General features: G+C 49.5%; 2 protein-coding genes across 2 annotated transcripts in view; one reads left to right on the top strand and one right to left on the bottom strand.

Annotated features, from left to right (window-relative positions):
* The window catches only part of CLASRP (CLK4 associating serine/arginine rich protein), a 25106-nt gene extending 2756 nt beyond the window's left edge, over positions 1-22350 (top strand). Inside the window, 18 exon segments of the mRNA XM_015829264.2 lie at positions 492-696; positions 1169-1248; positions 3445-3529; positions 4767-4912; positions 5049-5145; positions 6647-6725; positions 6914-6987; positions 7573-7614; positions 9453-9677; positions 11932-12204; positions 12799-12981; positions 13397-13436; positions 19056-19116; positions 19215-19273; positions 20298-20344; positions 20442-20524; positions 21459-21483; positions 22191-22350. Coding sequence (XP_015684750.1) covers positions 492-696; positions 1169-1248; positions 3445-3529; positions 4767-4912; positions 5049-5145; positions 6647-6725; positions 6914-6987; positions 7573-7614; positions 9453-9677; positions 11932-12204; positions 12799-12981; positions 13397-13436; positions 19056-19116; positions 19215-19273; positions 20298-20344; positions 20442-20524; positions 21459-21483; positions 22191-22239 — 1853 coding nt within the window. The 3' untranslated portion in view covers positions 22240-22350.
* A 1554-nt stretch (positions 22351-23904) lies between these two features.
* Positions 23905-24389, bottom strand: GEMIN7 (gem nuclear organelle associated protein 7). The gene has a single exon (XM_015829265.1). The coding sequence runs from the start codon at positions 24380-24382 to the stop codon at positions 24002-24004; it is 381 nt and encodes a 126-aa protein (XP_015684751.1). The 5' UTR covers positions 24383-24389; the 3' UTR covers positions 23905-24001.
* Between the last annotated feature and the right edge of the window lie 386 nt (positions 24390-24775).

Below are 24775 nucleotides of genomic sequence, written 5' to 3'. Positions count from 1 at the left end.
CTCCAGGCCCCTCCTCCTCCTCTTCCTCTGATTCCCCAGACTCAGCTGGCTGGCGAGGAATCACAACACTGCCTAGGTTAGAAACACTCTTGAGGCGAATAAGGAGGGTAACCTTGATGGAAGGTAACACAAACTCTACTGTGGATACACCATCCACAACAGACAGATAATATTTTCAAGAAGCTCATTGAGACACTTCTCTGCTTGTACAGCAGAGTTAAGACTTGCAATTCGCTTTCTTATGGGTTACTAACTTCACAACTGCGGCAAGAAAAATCGTAACATGGGGCAAATCTCACTGAATAGTTGTCTCGTTTAGCAACAGAAATTTGGGGCTCAGTTGTGGTCCTAAGTAGAGGACTACCTGTCTGCGGACTTCAACCCCCAGAATTCCCCAACATTGAGGAGAATTCTGGGGGTTGAAGTCCACACCCCCTGGACATTGGCACGGTTGGGAAACGTTGCCCTGCAGGAACAGAGAGAAAGTGGAGATTTACCAGCTGAAAGGGTGGGGGGGCTGTCCTGTGTACAGTAAGCACTGAGCGTTGTGTTTTTTTAATTGGGACCCCACCCTTTGGTGTTGTGTCCATACAGGATGCCTTGGCAGGGGGATACCAACAACATGATTGACCGGTTCGATGTACGGGCCCACCTGGATTACATCCCCATGTATACTCCGCCCCTGCTGAATCCAATGTAAGGCATTTGTTCCTTTCTCCCCCCCCCCCATCTCTGATGCTGGAATGTACAGCTCCTTGCTTCCATTGGAGGTTTGGCTTCGGAGATACTTCCATTGGGAAGGAATAAGTCCCTCTATAACCTGGCTGATGGATTCCTTGAAATTGTGGCTGGGCAAATGAATTGTAATGTGCCTTCGGGCGATAGGCCCAAGCACAAAACTGCAGTCGTTTTGGCTGGCACATCCCATAGAGGCTAATGTGATGTGGGAACCCAGCTGGGATAAAATAACGTGGCCTGGGTTTTTTTTTGGGGGGGGGGGAGAAAAGGCTCAGGTTAACACGGGGAGTTTCTTCATGCCGTGATTTTTCAGAACTGGGGGGCTGGGGGAGCAGCCCAAGGTGGATCCGTTCTGCAAGTCTTTGTGTAGTTTTCAAAGAGTTTGCCTGCTTAGAATTTTAATTCTGGCCCCTTCCTCTTACACCTGCAGCTCCCCTGAGCAGGAGTCTGACGAAAGGAAATGCAACTATGAGAGATACAGAGGACTTGTGCAGAACGATTTCGCTGGCAGTAAGTTCTCCTCCATTTTTCTTGCCTTGCTGTAGAGCACAGAGGTTTAAGGAATGGTGTGTGTGTGTGTGTGCGTGCACGCGTGCGCTTCTCCTTGTTCTCAGACTTGCTCATCAAGCCAACACCTAGATTTTCAATGACTTAATTCATTGGGTTCATTCTGGAGTCAGCCAGAATGAGGGAAGGGATTGCAGGTAGATCTCAACTTACAACAACAACAATAATAATGTTGGAAGGGACCTTGGAGGCCATCTAGTCCAACCCCCTGCAGGAAACCCTACACCATTTCAGACAAATGGCTGTCCAGTCTCTTCTTAAAAACTTCCAGTGTTGGAGCATTCACCGCTTCTGGAGGCAGGCTGTTCCACTGGTTAATTGTTCTAACTGTCAGGAAGTTTCTCCTTAGTTCTAGGTTGCTTCTCTCCTTGGTTAGTTTCCATCTGTTGCTTCTTGTCCTGCCTTCAGGCGCTTTGGAAAATAGCTTGACTCCCTCTTCTTTGTGAACTTCAAATCCTGATGACTTTATAGACTTGATAAAACTCGTTTTCTTGACTATAGCACAGAAATAATCTGCCATCACGCTTTACTAGGCCAGGGGTGGGCAACCTTGGCTCTTTTATGACTGGTGGACTTCAACTCCCAGAATTCCTGAGCCAGCAGGGCTCAGCATGGAAACCTCTCCCTTTCCCCCCAGCATGGCTGGCTCAGGAATTCTGGGAGTTGAAGTCCACGAGTCATAAAAGAGCCAAGGTTGCCTACTCCTGCACTAGGACATGTTTTAAAATTCCTCAGTCTGTCTAGAACCCTGGCATTTTGTTGCAGCCTCTCATCTAGTTACTAACCAGGTCTGACCACAAGGTGCTTTTCCAAAAGGCAACTGAAACGTTTCGCTTTTTATCCAAGACGCTTCTGCTGTTCTGAACTGAAGGAGCTTCTTGGATGAGAAGCAAAATGTTTTCAAGAAAAAAAACAACAAACCCAAGAAAGTCCAGCTGCCTTTTGGAAAAAAGCACCTTTGGGATGACGATGACCTGGATGGTCGAGGATCTCCATAGACACAAGTGGGTTTGACCTTGCTTAATTTTGGTTTTCTTCTGCGGTCAGAGGGTTGACGAGGGGCTGCCCTCTGTTTTGGGTGAGCAGGGTAGCAGCCTAATCACACCCACTGCAGAGCAGCTGTCTGTAAAGATGAATCGGCCTATTTGGGAATAGGACCAACACCGTCACCCACAAGTCTTCGGATTGCTGCTTCAGGGTCATTCATCATAGCTGTTGTGATGACCCAGGGCACAGCACAGAGGCAGTGCAGTCAGCTGGCCATTCAAACAGTTCTTTTATTGCTCCCAATTTCCCCCAAATGCTCCCACGTTTGCTGGCATGCCTCCAACAAAAGATCACACACACACATCCCTTCAGCTGACTCTGGTTGAAAGTAGGTTCAAATAGAGGCTGATTAGCATGAGAAAGTACGCAAGGCCGTAGAGCAGTGTTTCTCAACCTTGACCATTTTTAAGGCATGTGGACTTCAACTCCCAGAATTCCACAGCCAGCGTTGCTGGCTGTGGAATTCTGGGAGTTGAAGTCCACATGCCTTAAAATGGTCAAGGTTGAGAAACACTGCCGTAGAGACAACAAGGAAGAAAACATAAACTTAACGAGTCCATTTGAATCCGAGCTTGACGGAGCAGTTTCCAAAAGAGAATCCGAAATACAGTCCGATAGTCAAGGTTTCCAAACAAGGCGCAGAACAAGAGCAACAATACACGACATTCCAAGGAATCAGCGGACAAATGCCCCTCCCCACAGCGGCTCCTTAAATCTCAGTCTCCAGGTGTGCCTTGTGGAGAGGGGCAGGACGCTCTCCTCCTGAGTAGTTGAGCCTGCCTGCGTTGTTCCCTCCTTCTCTCCACTCTCCGTGCTCTAGGATCAGGAGGGGGTGCTCTTCCCCACAGTCCTCTGAAGCTGCAGACCCCTCTCCCTCGGTCCCCATAGGGTCCTGTTCCAGCTCCATTTCCTCCTCAGATTCAGGCAGGACAGCTGTCTTCTACTGAGTTGGCTTTCTCCAGTTGTGCCTGGATGGGTGGGATAGCAGAGGAGAAACAGATCTGCCTTGTACCTGAAGCCCACCTCGTTTGGCTGCAAAGGGGCCGGCTTTGTGGGGATCTCACCTGCCTTGTCTCCGTCCCTGCTTTACAGTCTCGGAAGAGCAGTGCCTGTATCAGATCTACATCGACGAGCTGTATGGAGGACTCCAGAAGCCCAATGAGGATGAGAAAAAGAAGTGAGTACAGGCAGCTGGGCCATCTTCGGACACGTTAGGTGCGATCCGTGACTGTGGGGTCCTTGGTGCTCTCTGAGCTTGGTTGTTTTCTTGCAGACGTTTCGTGACCCAACGAAAGAGCATCATCAGTGCTGAATAGGATTTATAAAAAAAGAGCAATTCCCTCCCACTTCTAGCACTGATGGAGTTTTGTAGTCTGGTCATGAAATTCTGCAGGAAACAAATTAAGTTCAGAGAGTACCAAGAACCCCCCACAGTCCTTCTCTTTGTCCTTCTCTTTCTCCTTCCCCTGCTTGTCTATACCCTCCTCCTCCTCCTCCTCCCCCCTCCTCATGTTTGTCTATATTCTCCAACTTCCTTCTTTTCTTCTCTTTGTCTTTTTCCTCCCCTCCACAAACCCCACTCCTTTCTAACACTGATGAGGTTACTTAGTTGGGTCATGAAACATCTGCAAGAAAACCACCAAACTCAGAGAGCACCAAGGACCCCACAGTCCTCCTCCTCCTCCTCCATTCCACAAACACCACTCGCTTCTAGCACTGATGATATTACCTAGTTGGGTCATGAAACGTCTGCAAGAAAACAGCCGAGCTCAGAGAGCACCCAGGACCCCACAGTCGTCTTCCTCCTCCTCCTCCTCCTCCTCCTCCTCCTCTTCCACTCCACAAACCCCACTCTCTTCTAGCACTGATGATATTACCTAGTTGGGTCATGAAACATCTGCAAAAAAACAATCAAGCTTAGAGAGCACAAAGGACACTATAGTTGTCTCTCTTCCTCCTCCTCCTCCACTCCATAAACCCCACTTCCTTCTAGCACTGATAATATTACCTAGTTGGGTCATGAAAAGTCTGCAAGAAAACCACCAAGCTCAGAGAGAACACCAAGGGCCTCACTGTCCAACCCTGAGCTGCAGTTACTCTCTTCCCTCTCTACTCTACTCTCTACTCTCTCTTTGTGACTCTCCCCTTGTCGCTCTTATCTGATCTTTAGAGACTGAATGCTTTGGATTGAATTTCTGACGAGAAAGAGATTTATTTCCATGTCTGGTTTGAACTCCGACAGCTGGGAGGCAGGGGAGATTGTATTCTTACCCATCCACAGATGGAAATCTGGTTGAAAAGCAGTCTAAAAAATGTTTTGAAATAAACAGGGTGAGGGGGAGAATCCCAGTCCAGGTGTCCTGCTCTGGAACTCCCGGCACCCTGTGCCTGACGACGCACATTTCTCCACGTAGGTTGGCGGAGAAGAAAGCGTCTATCGGCTACACCTACGAGGACAGCACGGTGGCAGAACTGGAGAATCCTTCCGAGAAACGAGCAGAGGAGGAAGATTCCGAAGAAGACAGCAACACTGACGAGGACGAAGTGATCCCCGATATCGGTACATCTCCAGATCACTTTTAGGATCAGGCTTGTTACAGAAGCAGGAACAGGGCAGGAACAGCGGCTGAGAGGGCCGGCAGACGTGGTTGAGGGGGGCGGTGGAACAAACTTCAGCCGCCTTACGTTGCTTTCAGATGTCGAAGTTGACGTAGACGAGCTGAACCAGGACCAAGTGGCCGATCTGAATAAACAGGCAACCACCTACGGGATGTCCGAAGGAGACTTTGTCCGGTAAGATTCCTCTTCCTTTTGGGAATTCCAGAGTAGCTCAGACACGATGCAGGTAGTCCTGTATCAGCCTAGAGAGGAGGTCAAGCTCTTCTCCAAAGCCCCTGGAGGCAGGACGAGAAGCTACGGATGGAAACTGATCAAGGAGAGAAGCAACCTGGAACTAAGGAGAAACTTCCTGACAGTGAGGACAATTAATCAGTGGAATGACTTTTTTCCCAGAAGTTCTGGGTGCTTCGTCACTGGAGGCTTTTTAAGAAGAGATTGGACAAGCATTTGTCTGAAATGCTATAGGGCAGGGCTTTTCAACCTTTTCACCCATTATATCACTTTTAGGATATGGCAATATCCGAGTACCACAGTCGCCTAGCAAGGTGTCAAAACCTTGATGACCAAAAAAAAAAAAAAAAAAGGAAAAAAGTGATAAAGTGCAGGTAGTCCTCGACTTACAACAGTTCGCTTAGTGACTGTTCGAAGTTACGACGGCACTGAAAAAAGTGCCCCCCAAGCCACAGCTGAGCAAGACACGGTGCCCGGTGGCGCTCTTCCTCCTGTCCGAGGTTTTCATTGTGAGCATTTCTGTTGAGGATTGGCAGCGGGGGTGGGGTGGGGGGGTGTTTGGTTTTTATTCCCCCCATCTGCTGGGTGTTTGCAGCAGGTTTTGGTCACTTGACATGACCCTGGGACACTGTGACCGTCATAAATATGAATCAGTTGCCAAGCGTCTGAATGTAAATCACAAGACCCTGGAGAGGCTGCAACATTCCAGCTGATTGGTGCTTCTTCTGGGCTCAGCGGAAGCACCAGGATCAGTGCTGAGCTCCAGCTGGAGCCTGGCACTGATCCTGGCACTTCCAATGAGCCCTGACAGCCCTGCAGCTCCAGCCGTCTCTTGCTCAGGCTTGTGCAGTGCTGCCACCGGTTCAGCTCATTCCCCTCCCCCGCTACTTTTCTAGGATGCTCGTGTACCACCTGCCAGGTGCCAATGTACCACAAGTGGTACCCGTACCACTGGTTGAAAAGCCCTGCTATAGGGCAGTGATGGCAAACTTTTTAGAGACCCAAGTGTCCAAACTGCAACCCAAAACCCAGTTATGCATCGTCAGGTGCCGGCTGGGTGTGGCCCTTTGGCTGGGCGTGGCTGCGGTGGTAACGGCAGACTGGGTGGGACTAAAAAGTTCAATCCATCAATTCCAACTTTGCAAGATCTTTTTTTTTCCCAGAGAGAAGTTGAAATTGACTGATTGATTGAACCTTTTTTTTTTTTTTTTTTGCACACGGCGGCGAAGGCCTAAAGCGAAAAGGTTTTATAAAACCCAGCTGAAGGCCTAGGACTGGGGTGACGGCGCGCGTGCCCACAGAGAGGGCTTTGAGTGCCGCCTCTGGCACCCGTGCCATAGGTTCGCCACCACAGGTATAGGGTCTCCTGCTCGAGCAGGGGGTCGGACTAGAAGACCTCCAAGGCCCCTTCCGGCTCTGTTATTCTATCTTCTTTTTCTGCAAGGATGCTGCGGAAGGACAAAGAGGAGGCAGAAGCTATCAAACACGCCAAAGCCCTGGAGGAAGAAAAGGCCATGTATTCGGTAAGGGAACAGAACTCCGGGCTGTTCTCTTCATGTGACTGAGGGAGGTCATGTCCGATCCTTCTCCCTGCCGACTCGTCTCAAATCCTCCGCGATGCAGGCCACGGCGGATAAACCGGGGAGCGATGACCGGCCCCATCAGAGCCTGGGGCCTTTCTTTGCTCTCTTAGGTCTGCCTTCTCTTCCAGGGCCGTCGCTCCAGGCGGCAAAGGAGAGAATTCCGAGAGAAACGTTTGAAAGGAAGGAAGATCAGCCCTCCAAGGTAGGCCTTTCGGAGGTTTGGCCCGGGCCGCTGTTGGTTGCCCTGGCGTCTCTGGGGGCAGGGTGGTTGGACGTTGCAGGGTCTTTTTCTGCGGGGAGGCAAACCCTCAGCTACCGTTCATACGTTAAGGACCACCTAAGCTAGTCTAAGAAACTTGTGTGATTAGGTTGTGTGACTAGATGACCTTCAAGGTTTGATGTTGTTGTTGTTGTTGTTTCTTCTTCTTCTTCTTCTTCTTCTTCTTCTTCTTCTTCTTCTTCTTCTTCTTCTTCTTCTTCTTCTTCTTCTTCTTCTTCTTCTTCCTCTTCTTCTTCCTCCTCTTCCTCCTTATTTCTTCTTCTTCTTCTTCCTCTTCCTCCTCCTCCTCCCCCTCCTTATTTCTTCTTCTTCCTCTTCTTCTTCTTCCTCCTCCTCCTCCTTATTTCTTCTTCTTCTTCTTCTTCTTCTTCTTCTTCTTCTTCTTCTNAAAAAAAAGTATTTTCTGGACTTGGAGTGAAGTTACTGCTGGAAAGAAAGGCAGAAGGCTACAGTTTTTGAAAACCTGCAGGCAGAGTTTTCGTTCTCACAGTCTTTCTCTCATTACAGTTATGCTCGGAGAGACAGCCCCACTTACGATCCTTACAAACGGTGAGTAAAGGCAACCGCTCTGCCTTTGTTGTTGTTGTTGTTGTTGTTGTTCCCAAAGGGGGAAGCTTTCCGTGGCTTCCTAGAAATTAATTTGCATTTGTGAAGGACAGTCAGCAAGGGGTGTCTGTGTGCAGAAGCAGCCTGGCCTTGAAGGGAGTGAGTGTTGTTGATGACGTATTTATTTTCATTCTATTTTTAATGGAAATCTTGAAAAAGCCCACAAATAACCGTTTAGGGCAGGGGTAGGCAACCTTGGCTCTTTTATGACTCGTGGATTTCATCTCCCAGAATTCCTGAGCCACCATGGCTCAGCATGGAAACCTCTCCCTTTCCCCTCAGCGTGGCTGGCTCAGGAATTCTGGGAGTTGAAGTCCACGAGTCATAAAAGAGTCAAGGTTGCCTACCCCTGGTTTAGGGTTTACCTTGCTGCAATGCTATTTTAGTCTGCTGAATATTGATGCTTACTCCAATACCGTTTGTATGGGGGCCTTGGTGCTCTCTGAGCTTGGTAGTTTTCTTGCAGACGTTTCCTTACCAGACTCGGCAGTGTCATCCATCAAGTGCTAGGAGGGAGTGGGGTTTTGCTCTCATTTTTATATACTAGTTTTTATAAAGTAGTTTTATATATTTATATACTAGTGGCTTTCCCTGTCAGTGCTGATGGGAGTATTCTAGATGGTCCTTTGATTAGGCCAGGGGAAGGCCACCTTGGCTCTTTTATGACTCGTGGACTTCAACTCCCAGAATTTCTGAGCCAGCATGGCTCAGCTTGGAAACTTTCCCTTTCCCCTCAGCATGGCTGGCTCAGGAATTCTGGGAGTTGAAGTCCACGAGTCATAAAAGAGCCAAGGTTGCCTACCCCTGGATTAGGCTGTTATTTACTGTTAGCTTGTTTATCTGTGTTGGTAGTTCCTTGATTGGGGTATTGTTTACTTCTTGATTGTCGGTCTAGTGTTAATCTCTGCTCAGATGGGCATTGATTGCTGGCGAGGTGGTGTTTTCATTTAGCTACAGGAATCCTTCCACCAATCCTGACTGAGCAAGCAACTAGTATATAAAAATAAGAGCAAATGCCACTCCTTTCTAGCGCTGATGAGGTTACCTAATTTGGTAATGAAATGTCTGCAAGAAAACCACCAAGGCAGAGAGCACCAAGGACCCCACAGTCCCCCAAGCCCCACTACCTCCTAGCACTGACGATGTTAGCTAGTTGGGTGATGAAACGTCTGCGAGAAAGCCACCAAGCTCAAGAGAGTGTCAAAGATTCCTTATTATGTTTTGCTACGAAGTGAGACAAGGGATATCTCGGTTACCCAAAGTCTGAAAATTATAAACATCAAAGGTTAAATTGGAATATGGATGAGAAACTAAAAATTAGGTAAAAATTAAGAACAGGATAGGGATTGTTTCTGAAGACTGAATGTTAAGATTCAGCTAAAAATGTATTGATAAATGTAATAATGACGTCTTTATTGAGTTGATATAATTAGAACTGGACTAGCTCGAATACGAGGTAGTAAAGGTTAGAGAAAGAGAAGAAATATCTGATGTTGTAACCTGAGATTTGCACTAAAGATTCTGTTATCGAACGATTGATTAACCCAGTCACCACGCTGCTTTTTAAAGACTCAAAATGTACAATTGGAACATGAATAAAATATTATTTTAAAAAAAAGAGAGCATCACAAGATCCCTCAGTTCAACCCTGAGCTACGGATCTTCTCCTCCGTCGGTAATACCCTTGGCGGTAGACAAGCCTGGGATCTGCCAAAGAGCTGCTCTGGGGCGGGATCATCCCCCTCTTTCCCCCCCAGTGATCGCCTGCCTTCCTCCCACAGATCCCCCTCGGAATCCAGCTCCGAGTCTCGCTCCCGGTCCCGCTCGCCGTCCCCTGGTCACGAGGAGAAGATCACCTTCATCACCAGCTTTGGGGGCAGCGATGAAGAAGCCGCCGCTTCCCAAGCTGGGGGACCCCCTCGGAAACCGGCCCCCCTCACCAAGGCACGCTCCTCCGGCCAAGCGCAGCAGGGCAGCGTTGCGGCAGGTCATACTGCCTCCTCCCGGTCGGTAACTTTCGCACCCGCCTCGCCTTTTCCCAAACCTTAAAAGCAGAGACCCCCTTCTGGGGTCAAAGGTTGAGAGTTTGCCTTTGACATCATCCGCCCTGAATGCTTGGTCCTGGTCCAGACCGTGTTAGTCCCTCTGGCAGGCGCCGATCCTGGCCTGAAGGATCCTTTCATGATGGAATCTGGGTCAGGGATCAGGCTCTTGCCCCATGACGGATCCCACGGGAGGCATCCAACCGTGGCTTTGTCGAAGGAGAGACGGGGTCCGGGATCCTGTATGGCTGCCTTAACTTTGTAGGGATCCTCTTGAATTAAGGTGGGGGAAGAGTCCTTTGGCGTGGGAAGCTGGTTTACTACAAATTAAGCCCTACAACAGGGGTCTTCCAACTTGGCAACTTTAAGACTTGTGGACTTCAACTCCCAGAATTTAATTAGAATGAAATGTCAAGGTGATCTCATATGATTCCCATCTCCAGTTGGGGGAAATATGAAAAAAAAGACCTCATAGGGTGTATGAGTGTAGTTGTAATGGTGAAGGAAGAGGCTTTTACATAAACTCAGAATATTAAGCTAATCCTTCCTTTGGAGTTAAAGTAATATCTTGCTAGAATTAAAAAAAAAAATTATAACCAGGGAACCCTAAGATTTCAGCATTCTTGGCAAGCAAGGGGAGCAACTGCTTTTAGAGTTAGATTGCAAAGAGTCCTAGAGTGGCAGATCTGACAGTCATAAATATAGTGATAGAATTCTCACTTATGGATGATCTTTCCCAACAATGTCATATAGCTACTGAAGAGCATATAGCAGAATTCTGGGAGTTGAAGTCCACAAGTCTTAAAGTTGCCAAGGTTGAAGACCCCTGGCATAGAGGATCAGATGAAACCTCTAGAACACAATAGGCCAATGGCCTCACTGCCAAATAGGTCTACTACTCAGGGCTGGCTGAGGAATTCTGGGAGTTGAAGTCCACAAGTCTTAAAGTTGCCAAGTTGGAAGACCCCTGCCCTAGCATGTTCCCAGCCAATCAGTTCTGCTCTTCCCACTGTCACCGTCACTGCCCTGAGGGTATTTATTTTTTAATCCACCCTTTAAAAGACGAAGCTTTTTCGTTGGACTCGCAGCTAATCCTCGACTTACTGTCACAACTTGAGCCGCTCAAATTTTGCCGAGCGTTGTTTTGCCCCCTTTTGACGGCTTTTCTTGCCCCCTCTGTGAAAGGATTCCCTGCAGTTGTTAAATTAATCACGTGGTCGCGACGTGGATCTGGCTTCCCTCCCCCCCATCGACTTTGCTCATCAGAAGCTCGCCAAAGGGGATCGCGTGACTTCCCCCCCCGCCCGGGACGCGCGCCCCCATCATAAATACGAACCAGTTTGTCGAGCGTCCGAATGTAAATCACGTGACCCCCCGGGGAGGCTGCGTGAAAAAACGGTCGCCAATCCCTTTTTTTCCCCCAGCATCGTTGTTAACGTCGCTCACTCAACGTCCTGTTGTAAGTCGAGGATTACCTGTAATTTTATTTCTAGATAACGTGCCAGGAAAAACTAAAATTGTGGCACAGCAGCAAAGGGCCATAAAGAGTCGCGTAGCGTCGAGCATTCTGCCGGCGAAACCAAGGCTTGGGAATACGAGCTTTTCAAGACCCGTTCTTTAGCGAACCCCCAATCTTTACATTGTTGGGGGGAAAAAAATTGCCCCCTTGCCTTGTTTGAGGCCTTGCGGCAAATAATAACAAAATCTGCGGAGGTCCCTCTCTCTTTTAAGCGTAGGTTTCCCCAGCACGGCGTTCAGTTTTTTGTTTTTGTTTTAAATAAGCCTTTCCCTGGCAGTTTTGCGAGTTTAAAGGGAGCGTTTCCTCCCTTTAAAATAAAATTTGGAATTCTCAAGGACGGGACAGGGGATTCTGAGCTAGGAGGTTCCACCTCCTGCCTCTTGCCGTGAGATCTTGCAGTCAACCACCCTCCCCATGCCCGTTGCACTCGGCCGAATCAAACTCCCCCAACCCTTCCTGTCTCCAGGAATTGGGTGCCCGGAAGAAGACCGAGGAAGCGGGGAAGTGAAGGGATGCCCGGACCGTTGCAGACGACTGAGCTGTGGCCGTTAATTTGGAAGCGTTTTGTTTTTTTTCTCCTCCTTTTTGGGGAATGTCCAGCAGGATTAGAGCTTGGCAGTCGGGGGCGTCCTTCGGCCTTTCTCCTCCACTGCCAGTCTCCTGCGTGACCAGCCAGCATCCTGCCTCTCCTCCTTCCAGGCGACGCTCCACCTCCACCTCCTCCTCCTCCTCCTCCTCCTCTTCTTCCTCGTCCACTTCCTCCTCCTCCAGCTCGCAGTCCAGCTCACGGTCCCATCGGACAAGTAGCTACCACCGGACCGGCAGCTACAGCCGCTCCCGCAGCCACCGGTATTCCCGGTCCCACAGCAGGACCAGGCGGTACTCAGCCGGAGGCTCTCGGGACGGGCGCCGACACTCCAGGTCGCGGTCGACAGAGCGGGGCTGGCGTTACGGCTCTCGACGCAGATCCAGGTCAGTGAGCCAAGCAGCAGGAGAGGGGTATGTACCTCTTTGGGGTGTGTGTGTGTGTGTCAAGGATAGAGGTGCCCTAATGCCATAATCCAACCTTCGTGACTTGTGAATTTCAACTTCCAGAGTTCCTCAGCCAGCTGTAGCTGGCTGGGGAATTCTGGGAGTTGAAGTCCACAAGTCTTAAAGTTGCTAAGGATGGACACCCCTGCTTGGCTGGCTGGGGAATTCTGGGAGTTGAAGTCCACTAGTCGTAAAGTTGCTAAGGATGGACACCCCTGCATTGCTGGCTGGGGAATTCTGGGAGTTGAAGTCCACAAGTCGTAAAGTCGCTAAGGATGGACACCCCTGCTTGGCTGGCTGGTGGATTCTGGGAGTTGAAGTCCACAAGTCGTAAAGTTGCTAAGGATGGACACCCCTGCTTGGCTGGCTGGGGAATTCTGGGAGTTGAAGTCCACAAATGTTAAAGTTGCTAAGGATGGACACCCAGGCTTGGCTGGCTGGGGAATTCTGGGCCTTGAAGTCCACAAGTTGTAAAGTTGCCCAGGTTGGAGATCCCCTGGCCTAATGCAAGGCTCTTCCCTCCCTCCCTCTCAGGAGCCATTCCCGGTCTGGGGAACACTATCGGTGGAGCAGCGGCCGAGGAGGGAGGCACTGGAGCAGCAGCCGCAGCAGCCAAAGTGAGAGCGAATCGCGAAGCCGCAGCCGCTCAGCGTCTCCAGCCAGAGAGAAAATGCTCAGGCCCGCGGCCTCGCCTGCTATAGGGGAGAAACTGAAAAAGTGAGTGTGCAGTTTTGTGTGTTTTTATTTCATGTACTGATTCATATCCCACCTCCATCGTTTTTATAGATGACTCTAGGTGGCACGCAGACTCAGCCAGCTCAGAGAGCACCAGATTCACGTAACAGCTGTGCTATTAACAACTGCAGGGGCTGAACAAGCGTGGCAAGCAAGCTCGTAAGATGGGGCAGGACTTCCCTTAACAAATGTTTAGTTTAGCGACAACAGTTGTGGTCCTAAGTGGAGAACTGCCTGTACTGAAATAAAAGGGGTAGCTTCATGAGGACACGTTAAGTTAGTCTCGGAGCTTAACTGGAAGGTCTGCCCATTGCTGACTCAGATTAATCCCTGTCTGGCATCCGTCTTTTGATTGACACCCATCTCTCTCTCTCTCTCTTTCTTTCTTTCTTTTTAGGGCTGAAACGGCTGGTGGTAAAGAGACAGGAGCTGCCAAAGTCAGTAAGAATTTAAACCTCACCTCTTAACTCCCATCACTGCAGAAAAACAAAAGACTCGGGGGACCATAGACATGCGGGAAGCGTGTGTTGTGTGGGGCCTTGCCTAGAGTGTGCCTGGCCGTGCTTGATGGTTTCGTATGTAGTGAACGGGTGGAGATAGAACGTAATAGAAGAAGAACAAGAGTTGGAAGGGACCCTAAAACACGAGCCTGCTTGCTATCAGAGTTCGCAGCCTCCCCTGTCACCGACAGTCCTACATTTGCTTGAGGCCTCCGTAGTTCTTTCATCCAGTCTTCCAGTAACGGAGTTGCAAGGGACCTTGAGGTCTTCTAGTCCAGGGCTTTTCAACCAGTGGTACGGGTATCACCTGTGGTACATTGGCACCTGGCAGGTGGTACGCGACCATCCTAGAAAAGTAGCGGGGGAGGGGAATGAGCTGAACCGGTGGCAGCACTGCACAAGCCTGAGCGAGAGACGGCTGGAGCTGCAGGGCTGTCAGGGCTCAGTGGAAGCGCCAGGATCAGCGCCAGGCTCCAGCTGGAGCTCAGCGCTGATCCTGGCGCTTCTGCTGAGCCCAGAAGAAGCGCCGATCAGCTGGAATGTTGCAGCCTCTCCAGGGTCTTGTGATTTACATTCAGATGCTTGGCAACTGATTCATATTTATGACGGTCACAGTGTCCCAGGGTCAGGTGAAGTGACCAAAATCTGCTGCAACCACCCAGCAGACGGGGAATAAAAACCAAACACCCCCCACCCCACCCCCGCTGCCAATCCCCAACAGAAATGCTCACAACAATGAAAACCTCGGACAGGAGGAAGAGCGCCGCCGGGTGGGCAGGCAGGTGTCTTGCTCGGCTGTGGCTTGGGGGGCACTTTTTTCAGTGCCATCGTAACTTCGAACAGTCACTAAGCGAACTGTTGTAAGTCGAGGACTACCTGTACTTTATCACTTTTTTCCTTTTTTTTTTTTTTGGTCATCCAGTTTTTGACAGCTTGCTAGGCGACTGGTGGTACTCGGATGTTGCCATATCCTAAAAGTGGCACAATGGGTGAAAAGGTTGAAAAACTGTGATCTAGTCCAGCCACCCACAACCTCAGTTCTGGGAACCAAACTCTTACGTACTTGACAAAAGCCGGCCTAAAGTTTGAGTATTCGTCTCGTTTGTCTGGGAAGGCTTGACTTCTCTCCTTGAGGAATAAAAGGTGGGAGGGCCGAGGTGTACCAGGTAGTCCTCAACTTAACAAATGTTCACTTAGTGGCCGCTCAAAATGAACAGCGGCACCGAAAAACATGTCTTTTGACCGTTTTCCACCCTTGCAGCATCCCCCCACGGCCACGTGATCCAAATTCAGACGCTCGGCAACTGACTCCTATTTAGGACAGGTTGCCGTGCCCCCCCCCCCCCCCGGGGTCACGCCATCCCCTTTGGCGACCTCAAAGTCCACGGGGAAGCCAGATTGTCCCACTTCACGAACGTGGCGAGGAAGGTCACAAAATGGGGCGAAATTCATTTGACAAATGTCTCTCTTGGCAACGGAAAATCTGGGCCTAAATTTTGGCCGTAAGTCAAGGGCTACTTGTATTCCCCCCTGCCCCATTGTTCCCCCCCCTCCTGGTTAGGTGAGAAAGATGGGATCCTCTGGAATTTTCTAATGTCCAAGTCTANTAATAGAAGAAGAACAAGAGTTGGAAGGGACCCTAAAACACGAGCCTGCTTGCTATCAGAGTTCGCAGCCTCCCCTGTCACCGACAGTCCTACATTTGCTTGAGGCCTCCGTAGTTCTTTCATCCAGTCTTCCAGTAACGGAGTTGCAAGGGACCTTGAGGTCTTCTAGTCCAGGGCTTTTCAACCAGTGGTACGGGTACCACCTGTGGTACATTGGCACCTGGCAGGTGGTACGCGACCATCCTAGAAAAGTAGCGGGGGAGGGGAATGAGCTGAACCGGTGGCAGCACTGCACAAGCCTGAGCGAGAGACGGCTGGAGCTGCAGGGCTGTCAGGGCTCAGTGGAAGCGCCAGGATCAGCGCCAGGCTCCAGCTGGAGCTCAGCGCTGATCCTGGCGCTTCTGCTGAGCCCAGAAGAAGCGCCGATCAGCTGGAATGTTGCAGCCTCTCCAGGGTCTTGTGATTTACATTCAGATGCTTGGCAACTGATTCATATTTATGACGGTCACAGTGTCCCAGGGTCATGTGAAGTGACCAAAATCTGCTGCAACCACCCAGCAGACAGGGGGAATAAAAACCAAACACCCCCCACCCCACCCCCGCTGCCAATCCCCAACAGAAATGCTCACAACAATGGAAACCTCGGACAGGAGGAAGAGCACCGCCGGGTGGGCAGGCAGGTGTCTTCCTCGGCTGTGGCTTGGGGGGCACTTTTTTCAGTGCCATTGTAACTTTGAACAGTCACTAAGCGAACTGTTGTAAGTCGAGGACTACCTGTACTTCATCACTTTTTTCTTTTTCTTTTTTTTTTTGGTCATCAAGTTTTTGACAGCTTGCTAGGCGACCGGTGGTACTCGGAATTTGCCATATCCTAAAAGTGGCACAATGGGTGAAAAGGTTGAAAAGCCCTGGTCTAGTCCAGCCACCTACAACCTCAGTTCTGGGAACCAAACTCTTACGTACTTGACAAAAGCCGGCCTAAAGTTTAAGTATTTGTCTCGTTTATCTGGGAAGGCTTGACTTCTCTCCTTGAGGAATAAAAGGTGGGAGGGCCGAGGTGTACCAGGTAGTCCTCAACTTAACAAATGTTCACTTAGTGGCCGCTCAAAATGAACAGCGGCACCGAAAAACGTGTCTTTTGACCGTTTTCCACCTTTGCAGCATCCCCCCCACGGCCACGTGATCCAAATTCAGACGCTTGGCAACTGACTCCTATTTAGGACAGGTTGCCGTGTCCCCCAGGGGTCATGCCATCCCCTTTTGCGACCTCAAAGTCCACGGGGAAGCCAGATTGTCCCACTTCACGAACGTGGCGAGGAAGGTCGTAAAATGGGGCGAAATTCATTTGACAAATGTCTCTCTTGGCAACGGAAAATCTGGGCTTAAATTTTGGCTGTAAGTCAAGGGCTACTTGTACTCCTCCCTCCCCCATTGTTCCATGGTATCCTCTGGAATTTTCTAATGTCCAAGTCTATTGAGTTGCAATTCCCAGATTTCTAGGATCAGCCCAGCTAACAGTTAGAGGCAACCTCAGAAGGAGGATGAATAAAAGTGGGGCTTGATTCAGTGCCAAATTCCTGGCCTGGGGGGGGGGGGGGGGATTGGATATTGCTTTGATCCCTGAGGAAGACGGAAATGTACTGAGTCAGAGGGCCGCAGACAGGACAGGAAAAAATGTTCCGTGTCTGAAAACTAAGCATCGTGTTTTTGGAATCCTGCCCTGTACAAACAAGATTGAAAGTCTCTCTAATTCCTGGAAGAATTGCAGATATGTTGAAATCAGGAGAGCGAGGGGGCTTTGATTTTTCAAAATAATAATAATAATAATAAAAAAATGGGCCAATAATTCTTATTCTTGTTCAGATCTCTAGAAGGAAATTGGCCCGACTTTGACAGGAATGTCAGAAGCTTCATGACTTGGTTGCCCTGTTTCCTTGTGTGGCTACCATGTGTATTGTAATTTTTTTTATTATTATTATTTTAAATTTAAAAAACCCAATGTTTTATTTTAAATTTATTTATTAGTATCCCACCTTTATTATTTTGACAAGCAACTCAAGGTGGCAAACATATCCAGCCCACGTTCCTTCTCTTCTTTTTCTCACAAAAACAACCCTGTGAGGTTGGATTGGGCTGGGAGGGAGTGGCTGGCCCAAAGTCACCCAGCCAGGTTTCACGCCTAAGGCGGGACTAGAACTCTCAGTCTCCTGGTGATTGGCCCAAAGTCACCCAGCCAGGTTTCACGCCTAAGGCGGGACTAGAACTCTCCGTCTCCTGATGATTGGCCCAAAGTCACCCAGCCAGGTTTCACGCCTAAGGCGGGACTAGAACTCTCTGTCTCCTGGTGATTGGCCCAAAGTCACCCAGCCAGGTTTCATGCCTAAGGCGGGACTAGAACTCTCACTCTCCTGGTGATTGGCCCAAAGTCACCCAGCCAGGTTTCACGCCTAAGGCGGGACTAACAGTCTCCTGGTGATTGGCCCAAAGACACCCAGCCAGGTTTCACGCCTAAGGCAGGACTAGAACTCACAGTCTCCTAGTGATTGGCTTAAAGTCACCCAGCCAGCTTTCACGCCTAAGGCGGGACTAGAACTCTCAGTCTCCTGGTGATTGGCCCAAAGTCACCCAGCTAGCTTTCACGCCTAAGGTGGGACTAGAACTCACCGTCTCCTAGTGATTGGCTCAAAGTCACCCAGCCGGCTGTCATGCCTAAGGCGGGACTAGAACTCACTGCCTCCTGCTTTCTAGTCTGGTGCCTTCACCACTAGGCCAGACTAGTTCTCACCCACTAGATCAACCTGGTTTTCGGCTTGTGGTTTTTAAGAAAAGGCTGGGATAACCGACTCCCAACAATTTATATAATTTAAATGGCCTTAGATACAATCTGTTTTTACATTTGGGAAGAGTCGTGTTACACCTCACCAGGCTCAATCCACTCCCAAGAAAAAGTAGCACCGGCCTGCTAAAACAGCAGAAAACCCAATCTTATAAAACTAGTGGTGTTTCCTATTAGCGTATGGTAACCAGGATGGTTTTTTTCAAACAAATATTTTGCAACACGGCTATGACTTGCCAATGAACTCTTGAGTCAGTACTGTTGTGTATGTGTAGTTATTGTGTTGGGGACTCCAGGGAGTCTTTCGCCTTGTCACTTAGTGAGTGTTTGCATTTTGAATTCTGGAATTGCTCGCCCCGCGCTGTTGCTTCGTTTTACATCCCTGAAATAAGCTGCCTTTTTCTTTTTAATTCCTTCAAGCTCTGATTTTTGCTAGTAACAGTAACAGAGTTGGAAGGGACTTTGGTGGTCATCTAGTCCAACCCCCTGCTCTCGCAGGAGAGCTATACTTTTTCTGGTAAATGGCTGTCCAGTCTCTTCTTAAAAGCCTCCAGTGATGGAGCACCCACAACGTCTGGAGGCAAGTCGTTCCACTGGTTAATTGTTCTCACTGTCAGGAAATTTCTCCTTGGTTCCAGGTTGCTTCTCTCCTTGGTTAGTTTACATCCATTGTCTCTTGCCCTGCCCTCTGGCGCTTTGGAGAATACGTTGACCCCCCTCTTCCTTGTGGCAGCCCCTCAAGTATTGGAAGACTGCTATCATGTCACCCCGGGTCTTTCTTTTCACCTAGTTGGCTCTTCGTGGATCCTGTGAGCGGGGAAGATAGGATCTCCCTTACTGCTGGGCCACAAGTAGCCTTTTGGGGAGAGCCAGGAATCCGGCAGTCCCTGGGAACTCAAAATACACTTTTTATTCTTGTATGTTCAGTGAATGGCTGTCTCGTTGTTCTTTTCTCTCTTCCCCCCTCCCACTCCATTTAAATAATACTTTATTTATAGGAGAGACTTTTTGGAGACCCTTGTCTTTCTCCACAAACGCCTTCCCCAAATGGACAAGGTGTTCGGGCCCCAGGATAAACTTTTTTAATATGTTTCTGTTTGCTTCTGCTTGTAGCCAAAGCTGACTCCGCAGGAGAAACTGAAGCTGCGTATGCAGAAGGCGCTTAACCGGCAGTGTAAGCATCTTGGGGGGCTGGCACAGGTCTAGGGGACCCTCCCCCTCCCCTTTTTCTTGTCTCCCTCCCCCCCTCACTTTTCTGCTCTGCCCCTTCAGTTAAAGCAGACAAAAAAGCAGCACAGGAGAAGATGATGCAACAGGAACACGAAAGACAGGTAAGCTGGAAGCCGACTGGTTGGCCCAGTGCAGTAGCTGAACTAGCACGGGCACATTGTAAGATCCAACTGCAGCTACTCCTTGACTTAACGGCCGTAGCTAAGCCCAGAATTACAGTCATAAGTGTTGCCGATCGTTAAGTGGGTCACCGGGTGACCGTATCCAATTTTCTGACTTCTGCAGCAGTTGTTAAATGAATACAGTGGTACCCCGGTACTCATTGTTCATTGGTTCCGGGAGGCGCGTCGAATAGCAAAAACCAGGAGTACCAAATTTTTTCCCAAAAGGAATAAGGTAGTGTGTTTTAATGCAGCCGACACCGACAGGTTCTAGCTTGTGTGCTGAGTACCAAACGATGAGTACCAGGGCAAATTTTTTTGCATCAAAATGCGTCGAGTACCAAATTCAGTGAGTTTCAACGCAGTTGAGTGCCAAGGGGCCACTTTACCACCAGTGCTAAGTGGAACTCTGGACGCTTTTTGCTAGAAACAGGAAGTAAATGCCGGGTTTTAGCAAAAAAATGGGTCACAAATCACGGTCGTGTGACTGCAGAATGCCGCAAATGGCACAAAGGGGAGCTGGTTGCCAAGTGCTCCAAGATGGGATCAGGTAACAGAATAAGAGAGTTGGAAGGGACCAGGGAGGCCTTCTAGTCCAACCCCCTGCTCAGGAGACACTATCATCCAGGAAAAATCCAATCTCTTCTTAAAAACCTCCAGTGTTGGAGCACCCACAACTTCTGGAGGCAAATTGTTCCACTGATTGTTCTAACTGTCAGGAAATTCCTCCTTAGTTCTAGGTTGGTTCTGTCCTAGTTGATCACGGGGGGCGGGGGGGAGAGGCAGCAGCTGCTGTCCAGAATTTGAAACTGGGTTATAAGTAGTGCTAGGGAGATCCGTTGTGATGCTAAATGTCGGCCATCAGTCGAGAATCACCGGTAGAATGCAGCATCGTCGGTTGCTATGAAGATGTCCCAGGTCCCTTTCATCCTCGGATTGACTGGACTTCCGCCTTTTCTTCCAGGAACGAGAGGATGAGTTGCGTGCCATGGCTCGGAAGATCCGGATGAAGTAATCCCTCGGGTTTTCTCGTCCTTGTGGTGTGGCGGGACGGGGCGGTGCCGGCTGTCTCCATCCCTGCTAATCTCCATTTTTTTCTTCCCTGCAGGGAGCGGGAACGGCGGGAGAAGGAGCGGGAAGAGTGGGAGCGACAGTACAGCCGCCATAGCCGTTCTCCTTCTCCGCGCTACAGTAAGGGCTACCTTTAGCACAGAGTACAGAATGTTTGAAATTGGAAACGAGGGGGGGGGGCAGACCCGAGTGTTAGAACTAGAACTCACCATCTCCTGGTAGATCGGCTCAAAATCACCCAGCTAGCTTTCACGCCTAAGGTGGGACTAGAACTCACCATCTTGTAGTGATTCGCTCAAAGTCACTCAGCCGGCTTTCACGCCTAAGGTGGGATTAGAACTCACTGTCTCCTGGTGATTGGCTCAGAGTCTCCCAGCTGGCTTTCACGCCTAAGGTGGGACTAGAACTCACCATCTCCTAGTGATTCGCTCAGAGTTACTCAGCCGGCTTTCATGCCTATAGTGGGACTAGAACTCACTGTCTCCTGGTAGATCGGCTCAAAATCACCCAGCTAGCTTTCACACCTAAGGTGGGACTAGAACTCACCGTCTCCTAGTGATTGGCTCAATGTCACTCAGCCGGCTTTCACGCCTATAGCGGGACTAGAACTCACTGTCTCCTGGTGATTGGCTCAGAGTCTCCCAGCTGGCTTTCACGCCTAAGGTGGGACTAGAACTCACCGTCTCCTAGTGATTGGCTCAAAGTCACTCAGCCGGCTTTCATGCCTATAGCGGGACTAGAACTCACTGTCTCCTGGTAGATCGGCTCAAAATCACCCAGCTAGCTTTCACGCCTAAGGTGGGACTAGAACTCACCGTCTCCTACTGATTGGCTCAAAGTCACTCAGCCAGCTTTCATGCCTATAGCGGGACTAGAACTCACTGTCTCCTGGGGATTGGCTCAGAGTCTCCCAGCTGGCTTTCACGCCTAAGGTGGGGCTAGAACTCACCGTCTCCCGCTTTCTCATCTGGTGCCTTAGCCACTAAACCAAACTGTCAAGATTCCGGAGATGTAAATACAGCGGTTCTATTATTTCTTTGTATTTGTTTTTCAGGTCGAGAATACAGCTCCTCAAGAAGGTAAGGCCTGCTTTTTATCCGCTTCAGGGGTAAACATTGGGGCAGAACGAAGGGAGTATCGAGGCCGTGTCGAAGCTGGCGACTTTGGAAACGAGCGTTCGTCAGCCATTGGAGGAGGAGTAATTGAGGCTGAGTAGCTTAAGGCTTGGTTTTGAGTGCAAGAGTTCTGCTTGAACCAGGCTACATTTATTTTTAAACGTTATTTCTAACACCTCCGCAATCCCAACGCTAGGGAGAATAATGCAAATTAAAACCTCCAAAAGACCATCTGGTCCAGCACCATCACACAGTAGCCAACTTGACGCACCCCAAAGTTGAATGAGGGGAGCCTGGTAAAATGCAGGCCAGTTTTTCTCACATTTGCTCCGTTTCAGGGGTGGGGGAACTATGGCCCCTTTATGACCGGTGGACTTCAGCTCCCAGAATTCCTGAGCCAGCCATGCTGGCTCAGGAATTCTGGGAGCTGAAGTCCACGGGTCATAAAGGGACGATAATTCCTCACCCCTGATCTGCTTGAAAAACCGACAGGTGGGGGGAAAAGCCCACTTAAGGGCCAGAGATACCTCCCCCCTCCTCCCAAAAAAGCCGTTGGTGGCTATTTTGTGGCTGAGGAGTGGAAAGGAACGTGCCACTGCAGCAGGAGTCAAAATTGTTGTTCCCACATTTTCCCATTTCCCTTGATGCCTTTGTTCTTTGCTTTCTCACAGGCACTCGCGGTCACGATCCCGGAGCCCTCACTACCGCCACAAGGACTGAGTCCTGGCACCAGGCCACGTTGCTGACCTCTCGCCCTGCTGGCTCCCCGGGGCCCACGTAATAACCCTGCCGTGTAATAAATGCTGTACATTGCTGTTTTTGTCAGAAAAATAAAAGTTTGAAAGAAAAAAAAAAAAAAAAGCAAACATGTTTGAGACATTAGCTCGGAGCTGCCACCCTCCCAGCTCCAGAGGTGGGGATATGCTCCAACACTGAAAGTTTTTAAGAAGAGATTGGATAGCCATTTGTCTGAAATGGTATAGGGCAGGGGTAGGCAACCTTGGCTCTTTTATGTCTCGTGGACTTCAACTCCCAGAATTCCTGAGCCAGGACAGCTGGCTCAGGAATTCTGGGAGTTGAAGTCCACGAGTCATAAAAGAGCCAAGGTTGCCTACCCCTGGTATAGGGTTTCCTGCCTGAGCAGGGGGTTGGACTAGATGACCTCCAAGGTCCCTTCCAACTCTGCTATTCTATATTCCCAGTTCAATTAATCAGTGGGATTGCTTCCAGATCTTGTGGGTGCTCCATCACTGGAAGTTTTTAAGAAGAGACTGGACAGCCATTGGTCTGAAATGGTATAGGGTTTCCTGCCTGAGCAGGGGGGTTGGACTAGATGACCTCCAAGGTCCCTTCCAACTTTATTATTATTATTGTTGTTGTTGTTGTTGTTGTTGTTTTTCCTTGCCTGGTTTCAAAGCATACAAAACTAAGTCACCTGCAGGTATACAGGGAGTCCTCGGCTTACGGCTCCAATTGAGCGCCAAATTTCTGTTGTTAAGTGAGACCTCTGGAGTTTGGCCCCATTTTACGACCTTTTTTGCCATGGTCGTAAAGCGAAACAGTGCAGTTGGCTAAGTTAGTGACAACGGTTGTAAAGTGACTCTGGATTCTTTCCCACTGACTTTGCTCGTCCGAGGGTCGCACAAGGAGATCACAGGACTTTGAGACACAGCAATGGCCATAAGTATGAGTCAGTCGCCCAGCAGGTGAATTTTGATCACAGGACCACGAGGATGCAGCAATGGTTGTGTGAAAAATGGGACATATGGCACTTTTTTTTCAGTGCCGTTGTAAAACAGTCACTAAAAGAACTGTGGTAAGTTGAGGACTACCTGTATTAGGATTAGAAGAAGAAAAAAAGCATTTTACACTCTTCTCCCTCCCAGGTAATTGGAGGTACAGGTGGTCCTTGAGTTACAGCCATAATCAACCATGATTATGGTTGTAAAAGTTGTGGCGGTCGTTAAAGGGGGTCGTCACATAACTGGACTTGATTTCACTAACTTTTTTTGTGGTGCTTGTCAAGTGAGGCAGGTGATTGTAAAGCAGACCTGTTTGCTGTGAGGTGATTTTTTTTGCCAGAAACAAAAAACAAAACGCCAATTTCCGGCAAAAACGTCGCCAATTGCAGTGTGTGACTGTAGGCCGGTTGCTCACGGTGCCCAAATGGTGGTCATGTGACCACACAAGAGGAACATTCAAACTTCAAAACCAGGTCGTAACGTCCCTTTTTTGGGGGAATCTGTCATAACTTTGACGGTCACTAAGCGCCCGGTCGTAAGCCGAGGACTACTGTAAACGAATCGCGGAGACCGAGCTGCCTGCCATTTCTGGAGTAGCTGCTCTGACCTTACAGAGAAATCCCGTCTGCTTTGCTTGTTACGGAGGTTGAGATTCGTTTATTGTAGAGCTGCAACTCAAACAAAAGTGACCGGACGCAAGTCTGAGTCTCTGCCTTAATCCTATCGCAAGAGGCCGGCCTTCAGATTTCAAAGGAATACGCGATAATGTCTGAGCAACGCAGGAGGGCTTCCCGCTGAATCCCAAGAGGAGTCTGAAGCCCAGAAACCTGGAAGTTCAAGATATCGATGTCCGACGCTCCGAACAGGGCCGTGACGTTAACCTTCTCGTACATGACAAAGTTCACCGGCTGGCCAACCATGGCTAAGAGGCTGCGTAAGTAGCGTTCCCGCATAGCCACTCGTGCTTCTTGCTCCAGCTGCAGGTTGGCCGGGTCCTCACACGCTCTGGAAGACAAGCTGCTGGGCCCCAGAGCCTGGAAGCGAGGGGAGTTGGGATCAAAACCACGGCTTGACCCGTCGGGTCCACGAGGCAGGCGCAGAACAGCCACCGGCACCGTCATTGTGTATCCCTGCTTAAAAAGAAAAGAGAAAAAAAAAAAAAGATAATGCAACTTCATTCAGAACTAAAGATAATAAACAACTGGAGCGGATGTTTTAGATTTAGGGGTCTCCAACCTTGGCAACTGTAAGACTCGTGGACTTCAACTCCCAGAAGTCCCCACAGCCAGCCATGCCGGGAATCTGGGAATGGTAACGTGTCCATCCTTGAAGGAGATGGGTACCCCAAAGGTGCTTTTTCAGAGGGCAACTGGACTCTGTTTTTCCTTGACGATGTCTCGCTTCTCATCCGAGAAGCTTCTACAGTTCTGACTGAATGGTGGAGCATGGAAAGATTTATGTTCCTTCCAGTCATCTGGTCATTAGCGCTCTTCCTGAGAGTCACTGAGGCCACT

This window comes from Protobothrops mucrosquamatus, unplaced genomic scaffold, assembly GCF_001527695.2.
Source record: "Protobothrops mucrosquamatus isolate PMUCROS unplaced genomic scaffold, P.Mucros_1.0 scaffold5718, whole genome shotgun sequence".
Taxonomy (NCBI): Eukaryota; Metazoa; Chordata; class Lepidosauria; order Squamata; family Viperidae; genus Protobothrops; species Protobothrops mucrosquamatus.
This window is presented reverse-complemented; position numbering and strand designations above follow the sequence as displayed.

What these genes read in the sequence shown, in the direction of transcription:
- GEMIN7 (XM_015829265.1), bottom strand. Translation starts at nt 24,382, where the DNA reads ATGACGGTGCCGGTGGCTGTTCTGCGCCTGCCTCGTGGACCCGACGGG.